Below are 13106 nucleotides of genomic sequence, written 5' to 3' on the forward strand. Positions count from 1 at the left end.
TGTAAGCATTGCATTAAGTGCATCCCATAGATTTTGTATGTTTTCATTCTATTAGAGTCATTTCAAATTCAGTTGGATACATTTTTTATGTTTGGATTCAATTTTAGGGATCCTTTATCCTTACTGATTTTATTTTACTTTAAAAAATATATTTAGCATGTACATGATTCTGTAAGTCAAAAATACACAGAAAGATATAGTCAAAGAAGTGTTACTCCCTCTCTTATCCCTTCTACCTTGTTCCCAACTACCTGTAGGTAACCACTTGGATTAGTTTTTGATTTGTCCCTCTTGTGTCATTTTTTGCAAAAGTAAACAAGTATATGTATATTTTCTTATTTCTCTTTTTATACACAAAAGGTAGCATATATACATGTTCTTTTATACTTCATTTTTGTTTTTTTTTTTACTTAATATTATATCATTGAAATCATTCTATTCCTGATCCGTATATATCTTCCCTATTCTTTTTTACAGTTATATGTATGTATACCAAAGTTTATTCAAGCAGTGTCCTATGTTCGTTATTAAGTAGATTTCCAATGTTTTACAAATTCAAACATTGCTGCAATGAAAAGTGTAGTTCATATTTACTGTTTTTTTTCAATTGGAAGTATATGTTTAGAGTAAATTGCTAGAATTGGGGTTGCTGGGTCATGTATGTAGTTTGTTAGACACTGCCAAAATCCTCTCCATAGGTATTATACAAAATGGTGATATTCTATCATTTCTTTTACATTTAGAGCTGAAATAATTCTTTAAAGAGAAACTTCTTTTCATCTATTTGGTTACCCAGTAGTATAACTTGTATTGGAAGAGTAGGACAAAAATTTGATTCTCTATCTTTTTATTTACTGGTTTTCAAAGTAATTGATTAACATTCTTCAGCAGTGATCAGTTAGTCGTGTTTTTTTCTAAAGTATCATTATGAGCTCAGATTTGAACATATTTAATGTGTTTTAATTAATTGCATTCATTATCCTTATTGATAGTCCAGTTCCATTTTTGGCCACTCAGAACCTTTTTAAGTTGGCTGTTAAAGTTCTTCTGATATGACCCTACTAGTGTCTGGTAGACTCCTTGCTCACAGATATGACAGCTATTCTAGCTCACCTACATTTCGTGCTCCAGACTTGGAATCAGCTGTTTCTCCAGGGTACTCCAGTTGCTTTTAATGGGAAATGGTGTTTGACGATCACTTTCTGGTTACTAGGATGTTCTTTTCTGCTGGGTAAATCAGAGGATTCTGAAGAATAGAATTATTCCAGTTAAATGTTGAGCATAAAGCCGCGTGATATGTAGCAAAAAGCCCTGGATTGGAAGTCAGTTCCTCTGTTTATTCCTTCACCAAATAAATATTTACTGAGTAATTACCAGGTGCCAGGCACTCCTTTATATACTGGAGATACAACAGTGAACAAAACAGGCAAAACTCTGCTTTCACGGGAGCTTACAGTCTCGTTAACCCAGGATTCTTGTTGTAGCTGCTGCTACTGATCTTAGCTAACATGTTACCTTTTGGGGCTTTCCTCAATTATAAAATTATGAAATTGTACTAAATGGTCTGTAGTGTCTTCACTTGAAAAGTTTAATAATTCTGTTTCTTGCCTCCATGCTTATTCAACGTTTGTGGTGTCCCTCCCCTCTCTTTTCTGTGTCCTTTTACAGAAATGACAGAAGAAGAACAGTTTGCTCTGGCTCTCAAAATGAGTGAGCAGGAAGCTAGGGAAGTGAATAGCCAGGAGGAGGAAGAAGAGGAGCTCTTGAGGAAAGCCATTGCGGAAAGCCTGAATGTAAATATGCTATGTTGAAAAAGTTTGTTAGGATTGATCAGCAACATTCTTTTACTTTTGTAGTGTTATAGCTGCATTAGGGACTAGCTGTAGTAGTTTATAGGGTTTTCAGCTAACACATATTTCCCAAAATAATTTTTAAAGTCCGTGTTGGATTGTTGGCGAACCCAATTTGAAGTGTTTTGGTAATTCTATATAAAGAGTTTTCTTCTCCCACACAGATTTTCAGTCCATGGCTTAAGAGAGCCATAGTAGTTGGCAGCTTCTAAAGAGAGTTAGCAAGTACCAAGAAACCAAAAGGGAACAAGATAAGGTGCTTACCTCTCCTGTTTTGTAGGGAGAGCAAAGAGAATGAGAACCAGAAGTGGGTTATGGAGAGAAAGAATGGGCAGTTTTAAAATTTTTCAGATAATGTTAAATCATGATTTGAATATATGTAACTGAAATGATTTTAAATGTGAAGGATATTTGCCAGTGCCAGGTCCTGAGCCATCCTTTATGCCATTCACCTCTCTATATTAGAAAAAGGTTTAGTGTAGTGATCTAGAACAGCACTTTGCACATAGTAGGCATTCAGTACATGCTGTGGAATTCATTTGAATTGAGCATCTCTGTTTTAGAGAGGAGAATCTCTTAGGGACAGTGGCTTCCCCTTTGTGTCCTTCTGTGACCCTTCATTTATAGCTATTTTAATAATAAACCTGGTCTGGTGTGGGATCACTTGTTTCAGAGTTGCCGGCCTTCTGATGCTTCTGCTACAAGATCTCGACCTGTGGCCACTGGACCATCTTCACAGTCCCACCAAGAGAAAACCACAGACTCTGGGACCACTGAAGGCATGTCTCCCTGTTCTGACTCCTTCCACTCATCACGTATAACCATATCACAGGGATCTCAAGCTGAGAGTAGATAGACAGAAATGCCCCAAATCCCTTTGGTGGTATTAAAGAGGTTAAATCAGAAAGTAGTTGAGATCTCTCTAATATCCAGCATAGTTTTGTCTTCAAGGAAAAGCCAACATTTGGTTAAATCCAAAGAAGAGCCTTTTTTACCCACATTATGTAATTCTTGGTAAGTGATAACTTGCCAAGCCCTCTTAATAAAAAAGTTTGTCCTTAGCCCTACTTTTTCTCAAATACCCTACAGGCATATGGCAGCTGGTACCTCCATCACTGTTTAAAGGCTCACTTATCAGTCAGGGAAACGAGGCTGAGGAAAGAGAGGAGCCTTGGGACCACACTGAAAACACTGAAGAGGAGCCGGTCTCTGGCAGCTCAGGAAGCTGGGACCAGTCAAGCCAGCCAGTGTTTGAGAATGAGAACGTTAAATGTTTTGACAGATGTACTGGCCGCTTGGCTGAGCGCACACAGTGTGGGAAGCCACAGGAAAGTACTGGGAGGGGTTGTGCTTTTCACAAAGCTGCCCAGGGTAGGGGGGACACATCTAGGCACTGTCTGCCTACCCCAGCAGATGCCAAAGGTCTCCAGGACATTGGGGGCACTGTGCACTACTTCTGGGGTATTCCATTCTGCCCTGCTGGAGTAGACCCTAACCAGTATACCAAGGTCATTCTCTGCCAGTTGGAAGTTTATCAAAAGAGCCTGAAAATGGCTCAGAGGCAGCTCTTTAAAAAAAGAGAGTTTGGGGAACCAGTGTTACCTAGACCTCCTTCTCTGATCCAGAATGAATGTGGCCAAGGAGATCAGGCTAGTGAAAAAAATGAAGGCATCTCAGAAGATATGGGAGATGAAGACAAAGAGGAGAGGCAGGAGTCTAGGGCATCTGTCTGGCACTCAAAAACCAAGGATTTCCAAGAAAGCCCAATTAAAAGCTTGAAAGAGAAACTTTTGTTGGAGGAAGAACCAACAACCAGTCATGGTCAGGTAAGGGTCAGTGATGCTGTGATTAAGGATGATTTATTCACAGATTAAACAAGGATTATTTTAGCTGTTTGTTCTTTTTGTGGTCTTTTTTCCCCCTGATTTTTGAAGTAACACATGCTCACTACGGAAAATTGGGGAAGTACAGAGGAGTGTAAAGAAGAAAAAATTACCCATAATCCCACCACCAAGAGGCAATAATCATTATTTATATGCATATAAAATATTTTTTCTAATTTTTCAACAAAAAAGACTTCTATATAAGCTTTGTTCCTTTCCTCACTTAATAGTTTATCTTATATTTTTTCCTGTTTATTAAGTATACTTGACAACATTCTGTCATACAGATATACCATAAATTTTGTGTGTTAAAATGTTTATTATTTCTAAGAAATTAAGTTTTTGAATAGGTGATAATGTTCACATGGCTCAAAATTCAAGAAGATATACATGAAAAGTCTATCTCCTATCCCCTTCCCCAGCCCATCAGTTTCCCTCCTTGGAGTCAGCCTTTATTACTGGTTTCTGGTGTATCCTTCCAAGATATTTTATGTAGTACAGGCAAATGTGTGTATATATTGTTTTCTTCATCTTCTTTTACATGTATGATAGCATACGCCACGCCATTACTCTGTACCTTGCTTTTTTCATTTAATATCTCTATGAGATCATTCCATAACAATACATAAAGAATTTACTCTTTTTTTTGGATGTGTAATACACCATGTATGGATGAGTGTGTTTTATCCAGTGCCCCTATTGGTGGACATTTAGGTTGTTTCCAGTATTTTACTATTACAAACACTGCTGCAGCGATTACTCTTCTACAGGAGATGTTTTATCCACATGGGAGATATTTGTAGGATAATTTCTTTTATATTTAATTGGTGGGTCAAAGTATATATGCATTTGCAGTTTTACTAGCTATTGCCAAATTGCCTTCCACAGAGGTTGTATAAATTTACACTCACTACAGTGTATGAGAACCAACTTCCTCATACCCATACCAATACAGAATTATCAAGACTTCTTGATCTTTGCCAGTCTGAGAGATGAAAAATAGTAACTCAATGCAGTCTTAATTTGCATTTTTCTTATTATGTATGTAGTTGAAACCCACTTACATTTCCTTTTCTGTCTGTTTAGATCTTAGGGGCATTTTTCTCTTTCAATAATCTTTCTTTTTGTGGTTTTTAGGCACCCTTTATATATTAGGGGAGGTGGTCCTTTGTGATAAGAAGTGCATATAGTGTTCCAGTTTATTTTTCCCCCCATGTAATGGTATATTTCTGATTTTGCTTGTCGTGGTTTTCTATAATTTACTGAAAACAATCCCCTGTTTGGGGCCATTTGGGTTGCCTTTTCACTTTTTTTCTGACATATCTAGATTACATTATAGATATGTAAGCTTATGTTCTATTTTTTTCTCTGAATATTATAAACCAATCATATAATTACAAACTTTTTATAAATTATAATTTTAAAGAGTATTCTGTTTTATGACTATACTGTTTTTTGTTGCTATTTCTCTTGTTGGACTCTGAGGTTTTGGTTTGGTTTTGTTGTTATCCTACTTGTGTCTCTCTCAGAGTAAGGGTTCAAGAAATGGTAGCTATGAGATTTCATAGCATAGCGTGGATTTGAAGTTTGAATTTCGACTTTGTATTTTAGTAACTGTGTATCTTTGAGCAAGCCATTTAACCTCTCTGAATCTCAGATTTTACATCTGGAAAATGGGAATAGAAATTCATGCAGTAGTTTTAATGATTACAGTGAATTACTATATAAAATGCCTAGTATAATATAATGCTTAGGAGATTATAGGCACTCAATAAATGATAGTTGTTCTCTTGAAGGGACCAGAGGTCATTCATCTAGGATACCTATGGGAAACATTCTTCCCTAGCAGCCTTCTTCATTCACATTCTGGAAAGATGGGAATAGAAAGCATTTTTCTTAACAGTTCTTCTAGTGACTTGCCTCTTTTCCAAAAGAAAGTTAGGTTATGCTCATGATAGCACGTTTTGTTTGTTCTTTGCACTTCAGAGGTGCTTCCCCTTAAAAGAATAAATTAACTCCACAGAGTGAACACTTAATAATTTATTGTAATTCATGTTGTTAGCTTTCTGAAAGATCCCAGGGGCCAGAGTGTTAGAGCATAGACTTGTTTCAAGTTCTGAGGTTTGAAAACAGTGCCTTTGGAAAAGCCAGAGGCTAGGTAGAAGTTCTCTATCTTCATGAACAGGGCACCAAATACTAAAAATAATATTGTTAATTGGTACTATTTGGCTACAACAAACCAAATCAAACTAGCTGAATAAAAAAGAGGACTTTATCATAAGGAAACAGCGTGCCTCATAAATTCTAAAACAGGATGGTAACCAAGCCTGGAGAAGGTAGTGGGCCTGGAAACTTGTCTGTAGTTTTTCTGTATCTCGCTGCTGTATTGTATCTGCTTCATTTTTCTCCCTGCAGACTGGCTTCCTTTGCTTCTCTGTTTCACATGGTAGGTGGAAGACACTGATCCTACAAGCTCCCAAACTTAAATACAGGTTACAGGAGATTTGCTTTCTCCCAAGTCCAGTTTCAAATTTCTAGGAAAGGACTTACAGCCCATTTGGGTTTAGTAAGCCCTCGCCAGCTCTGTTGGCTGTGTCCCGAAGTGAGTATGTGTCAAATTGTACAAATGGCTGTGAGCCCACTGCTGGAATGCCATGGGAGGGGTGACGGACAGTCTTCAGTAAAAGGAGATTGGGCAGACAACCTAGTAAGTATCCAGTGTGGTCATTAACATTAATATTAGAAATCACTTAGAACTATTGGAAAATGATGAAAAGTATTAGGAATAAAGTTGAAAGCATCCACAATCCTACCGTCCAGTGATGTATTCTTTCATCTTTTTTTCTATACCTATTTTTTGTATGGTTTAGATCAAATTATTGTATTTTTGTATTCTTAAATTAGCATTATGTAAACATTTTCTTATGATGTTAAAAGTTAATTATAGATTTCATTTTTAATGACTACATAATATTCTGGCTTATGAATTTACCATAACATTTTCACTGTTTTCCTATTGCTGGATATTGTGGTTGTGATAACCATCTTTCTAAATAAAACTTTTCTTTATTTAAAATTAGTGTCCTTAGGCATAGGGAGCAAGAAAATGCTGGGTTAAAGAGTTATGAACATAAAAAAAGACTTGCTATTTGTTGCCAAATTGCTTTTCAGAAAGGTTGCTCAAATTTGTATTCCTTCTTTCCAGCAATGTATGAGAATGCCTACCTAGTTCACTGCAGCCTTGCTAACAGAATATAATATCTTTAAAAAGTAAAACAAACAGAAATAAACTTACTAATTTTATAGGCACATAATGAAAGTCTTATGATTGTAATTTCACCTTTTGGTCTTTTGCTTTCAGGAACTGTGTTAGAAACAATTTTTGTGTTAAACATTTTCTATTGATTATGGCTTTGCTGGAGCTGCCCACAGTTGAGACTCCTTGGTTGATAGAGACAGCAAGAGAGTCCTAGAAACAGGGACTCAGAAAAACATTCACCTTGGGGCAAAATACTTAGTCTGTATGAAGGTTATAACAACTTTAGAATCAAATGATAACTGGTTTCTGGCATCACAGACAATAGGAAAGTTGTTAATGAAGATGGAGATGTCATCTTGATGGCCCTGCAGCAGGGAGGTGGAAGGGTCTTGTATATTGATGTGGTCACTGCTTTTCAGGGTCTGATCCGTAATTTTTCAGTCCAGATACTGGAATTTATTTTCCAGAAATGACCAGATTGTGTGGGGGTGTGGGAACTGACTTTGACTAATGAAACTTCAAGCTGATATGTACACCAAATGACAGTTACACACCAAATGAAAGAGACATTTTCAGTGACCAGAATACTTTAGGTCTACCATCTACTGTACCTCCTTCTAGGGTGAAGGTATCTGGAAGCTGAAATAGTAATCAGAAAATGGAAATTTTAAGGGATGATTCACCTAGTCTATGGAAAGACCTGATTAACTACAGCTACCTGTGCCTGATAACAGAGGACATTTCTGTGGTGACCAGACGGTGTGTCTCTTCACTTTCACTTCCCAGGCCATGGTGTTGAAGACACTGCTTGATTCTGGATCTTTGGATTTTTCTTTTTTAGAGTTGTTGCAAATTATCCCTTTACCGTTAGCATATTATTTCTTCAGGCAGAGTGCAATATCTTGATTAGGCCGCAGCCTCCTTAGTTACAGTTACATTCCTGTTCTGCTTCCCTGCTCACCTTGATTTAGATTTGGGTATTCTAATCAAATTTTATTGCTTTTTTTTTTGCTATGTTATTTTCATATTGTGGAAGAACCTTACTTTAATTTTACCCTATGTTCAATTACTGCCATTGAGGTGTTAGTTGAGAAATGAAAAATGATTTATTGAAGTTAAGACATTCTTGGGATTCTATGTTGAAGTGGTTGGGAAGATCATCATTTGAGTAAACAACATAACAGTAATGGTCAGAACATGGATTTTGGAGTCAGATAAGTCTCAGCTCCACTTTTGACCACCTCTTTGATTTTGGGCAAATTATTTAACCTGTCAAAGTTTCACTTTCCTCATTCCTAAAATAATTTAATAGTTTCTGCCTCAGAAGTTTTTTGTGAGGATTAAAGGAGACATTGCATCTAAAGTGGTTAGCATGGGTCTGGCACATAATAGGTATAGAGTAAATTAAAAAAAAATTTCTACTGGGAAAGGTAGAGTGATGCTTTAGCCTAAAGTAGAGGTGTAGGTATCTTATAACTTATTAGTACCTTGATTGCTTCTAAAGCCCAAGCCTTCATTGGCTAAGAAGGTAAAATTCTATTAAATGGACACTAAGTGTTAGTATTTACCCTCTTCCCCCCCCCCCGCCCTTTTTTTTTTTTTGAGAGATCAGGAATGAAACAGTGTTTTGTCACTACTTTGTTCAAACACATAGTCAGGTGAAGTATTTATTGCTCTTGTATTTTAGTCCTTTTGACAGTTTTGTTCAGCCCTCATTTTTCATAATGACTACGTTCCCAATCATTGTACAGCTTTATCGTCCCTTTGACTGAAGCCTCATCTCAGCTATTTCTGTTTTGTGGTATATTTCATCATTTATTTACCTGAGTGGTAGAGAGATGCCTAAGTTATTTAGGTTATTTATACCCTGTTAGGAGACTCTGAAAACTTCAGCTTTACTTCTATTGGAAGAAACCTCACAGCCCAGGCACTGCCTCAGAAGTCCTCCTAAGGCAGCAGTAGCTGCTTTTTCTGTTCTGTGCACCTACTTTTAATGAGTTGACATGTGTACCAACTCTACCGTTAATCAAAGAAAATAATCTTTCGCTTATCCAATCCCTATTTGTTAGATTTCTTAAAAGATATTCCTGTAGCCAGACATCAAAACCATAGTGGCAGATTTTGTAGCAACAGGAATCTTTGTATCCTTCCCTTTGGAATGTCTTATGTTATGGCTTGCTTGTACCCAGAGACTTCTTTCATGGATTGCAGTGTTTTTCCCAAGTTAGTATTTCCACTGAAAACTGGACTTTTTTTATATTTCCTCCTTCCACACTAAAAGCTTTGTAACTGCTTTTCTGAAATCATCATTCATTTGACTCACCAATTGATATTTATATATCTTGCATTTTACAAAGTGCGTTGCATATATCATCTTTTTAATTTTCACAGTAACACTCTGTGAGGCAATCGTTAATATGCATTTTAAGATGAGGAAACAGATTCAGATGTGACTTACCTAAGATTACAAAGTTAATAGGTGATTTATTTTTGATGCAAATCCTAGTCTTCTGACTCCACAGGATATGCTCTTATTACTGAAACTTACTGACTTACGTAAAATGTTTTATTCTTATTGCTAATTGCTGAGTGATAATGTTAAATAATTTAAATTTCTTTTAAAAAGGAAGAGAAACCAATTATGCCTGCCTCTATATTTAGGATGTTGTCTCTCTTTGCAGTCTTCCCAAGGGCTATTTGTTGAAGAAACTTCTGAAGAAGGAAACTCTGTACCTGCCTCACAAAGGTAAGATTATGTGTTGTTTGGGTCTGAATTCTTCTCTGAGGGTGCCAGAATAAGAAAGATGAACCACGTAAGTGAGACTATATAGGGACAGCTTGCCAGGGGTCTTTTGGTTCTTTTATAAGCACAAGCTAGGAGAAATCATTATTTCCCAGTTCTCATATATGCATCGCGTAAAAGCCTAGAATATTAGGGTGGAAGAGATCTTAGGGGTTTTCTTGTCCAATCCAGCCATCTTGTCACAAATCCCATTTACACTATTCCTGAAAAGTGGTTACATCCTGCAACTCTCTTAACTTGACTACACTAGTTTCCTATGCCAGTTTGAAGACTGTGGATTGATTTCTTTATGTTCTTTCTAGTCTTCCCATCCCCTTTCTCTCTTTGTTCCTTCTGCTTATGATTATTTCATCTGCATATCCAAACCGTATATATCTTTTAAGTCTGCTCTTAAGACTTTCATCCTCTTGATGCCTTCATATTATTCAGGCTGGACAGTACCTGTATCACCCTCACTCCCTGTCCTGTGCCACTTTTAATCTGATTGTATCTCATCTTTCCCTTAAATGGTTGTATTTGCATTACCTTCTCAATTCTTGTTGATTGATTGATGGGGTTACCGTCTTAAGTCAGAAGACGGTAATAATACATAATATTACATATTGTTATATTTAATAATATATAGTGGTTGATTGGCTACAAATTGCACTATTAACTGGATCAGGCTTCCAATTACTTTTCCCTTTTATCCGGTAGTTGACCTTTGGGGATTGGTCAAGAGCTTAATTTTGTGTTGAGTGACCTTCATCTCCCATGTGGAAGTTGAGGCCCAGTTGCCATTTCCTATAAATTAGGTGGTGTTCTTAGACCTTTGGTTAAGTTGATACTACTAGGTATTTCTTCCTGAGCTGAGGAATATGGCTTTGGTTTGATTCTCCTGCTAAGACAGTTTTAGAAGTGGTTTTAACTGGAGTAGGCCCTTTGCTTCCTGCAGGCCTCTATGCTTTGTTGTGGTGAGCCTTATGCAGAGCAGATGTGGGTTTTAATGAATGGTTATATGCTTTGTCACCAGGAGAGAGTTGGAATTGCAGGCAATGCGGTTTGCCTTCAAATTGATTAGCCCATTTTATAAATGTCAGCAAATTGTTTTGTGATGGACCCTTTGAATGAAGCTCTAATGTTACTTGTGGAGTAAACTGTGTCTGACTTGGGTTTATAACAAATGCTATGAGATGTTTTATTTAGAGAGAGAAATCACTTGTGGTTTCCTATCAGGATTTAGTTATTTATCATGAATCAGTGGTGGTTAATCTCTCTTCTCTGTGGTAGTTGGTTGATGTGAGGATTTGTGTTTTTAAGTGTCCTCTTTCATACTTGATCAGACTAATTGTAAAGGTCTATGAAGCAGGAGAGGGCTAGCTCAGATGCTCAGATCTTTCAGCCATGTGTTCCTGTGTCAGGAAGAGATTGCACTCAATGAACACGCAGAGTAAACCATTCATAATTATGTTTTTCTCAGAATAGATATTCAACTTGTGTGGGCAGATTTTTGCTGTAGGGCAGTTTGGAATTGTATCTTATTTTTGTTGCTTGGAAAGCCACATCTTGAGATAAAGAGGAAATTTAACTGCAAAGTGAGGGAAAAGCTAGTGTGTTGTCAGGAGAATCTCCATATCTTCTCTTAGGAGTTTACAGATTTCTACCTTTCAGAAGGCTGAGATGGAGGCTGTAAAACACCTTTGACATCCTTATATTGGAGTGGAGTTTTTTGTCTTATATGGTATTCATAGATAGTCCTTACCCTTCAGCTTTCCTTTGAAGATTCCAAAAGGGGGTTCTTTTCATTCAGTGATTTCACTGGAACTGAAGTTGTAAGCATGTTTATTTTTCCATTTTCTAGCCTGGAGTTTTTCACTACTGATTCCTTGCTTCCCTGCTGTGCTTTTGTGGTAGTGGGCAGCACGTATCAGATTACCTGTGGCTTTGTGAATGACTCACCATTGCTTTTGCCCTGGTGTTCTGATTTATTTTACTGGGAATTCATTTGGGGTTTGGTTCTTTTTCAGCATTACTGTTTTCATCAGCAAGAGAAGCTCAATCCTTATGCCAGAGAGTTCTGCAGAAGAAATCACCGTGTGTCCTGGTAAGCACCCCACTGTGATTTTACCGTATTTGTGATCTCTAGCTATATACCTTTTTGTGCCTATTAATTTTTCTGACTTTATCAACTCGCTCTTGGAAGGTTTATGTGTGATTGATGTGTGTGTATATCTCCACACACATACATGTATATATATACTTACATATGCATACACACACACACTTTTTTTAATGGACATTGGCTCTGATTCTCAGCCTTTTCTCTTGATAGAGATGCTTTAGTTTTAAAATTAACATGGCTCTTTTCTCTGCTTGTTTGCTTACCACCCTCATCAGAGATGGTAGCAAAGCATCAGGAATAGTACTTAACTGTATATTCAGAGCCAAAGTGGGTTTATGTTTTGGTTTATGGGTTCTCAGAGTTTATGGGTGCTCAGAGTTGGGCTGTCTTCAAATCTGCCTGTCATTAAGCAGATTTTTCTTAGAGCCTTTTACTAGTAGTTTTACATTGCTATTCACTTCTTATTACATAGGGAGTCCAGAAATTGAATTTTGTGCACAGTTCTGTCATTGACTTATTTTTGGACTTAGACAAGACTCTTCACCCGATTAAGTAGTGTATTTTGCTTTTTGTTAATTGTAGAGATGAAAAGAAGATATATGTACCTTGCTTTAGGTAGAAGAGATGGTCACTCCAAGTTGCACATTAATAAATTTTTGATATATAAAATAATTTTAAAATGAGCTAAAATACCCACCATGTAAGGGAATTCTTGAGTTGAATCATTTGTATAATATGAAGAATCATTTTGTGATATGAATTACTACTTTCTAAGGAATTTGTTTTAGCTTTCATTTTCTTTTTTGTCTTTTCTTAAAAGTGGGGCCCTTTATCTTTATCAGTAACCTCATTCATGTGAGGTTGAGGGACTTCTTGTTAATGTTGAAACTCTTTGGGTAGCAGGTATGGCACACATGTTACCATAAGTCATATCTAGTTTTCCCTTAGATCTCATATAATCTCTCAGGATCAGAGAGACTTGTAGTTTTCTCATTTTTTATTTATTTTTTTCAAGTTTTTTCCACAGAGACTCAAACTTAGTTTACACATTAGTCTAGGAATGTCCTGTAAATATTTTTAAACATTTGGCAGCATATCATAAAGGCCTTTCTTTACTTATTTTTAAAATTTAGCTGTGTTGGTTTTTTTTGAAAGTAGTTTCTTAACTCACTTGAAATGTATTTGTTTTACTGCCTAATGATACCCCTAA

General features: G+C 36.6%; 1 protein-coding gene across 2 annotated transcripts in view; it reads left to right on the top strand.

Moving 5' to 3' along the window:
• The window catches only part of UIMC1 (ubiquitin interaction motif containing 1), a 111361-nt gene that overhangs the window by 58074 nt on the left and 40181 nt on the right, over positions 1-13106 (top strand). For both annotated transcript variants that reach the window (XM_044777621.2, XM_044777619.2), the window contains exons 5-9: positions 1669-1793; positions 2524-2629; positions 2940-3676; positions 9674-9738; positions 11802-11878. In XM_044777621.2, coding sequence (XP_044633556.2) covers positions 1669-1793; positions 2524-2629; positions 2940-3676; positions 9674-9738; positions 11802-11878 — 1110 coding nt within the window. The remainder of the gene's footprint in view (positions 1-1668; positions 1794-2523; positions 2630-2939; positions 3677-9673; positions 9739-11801; positions 11879-13106) is intronic.

Source organism: Equus asinus, chromosome 9 (assembly GCF_041296235.1).
Source record: "Equus asinus isolate D_3611 breed Donkey chromosome 9, EquAss-T2T_v2, whole genome shotgun sequence".
Taxonomy (NCBI): domain Eukaryota; kingdom Metazoa; phylum Chordata; class Mammalia; order Perissodactyla; family Equidae; genus Equus; species Equus asinus.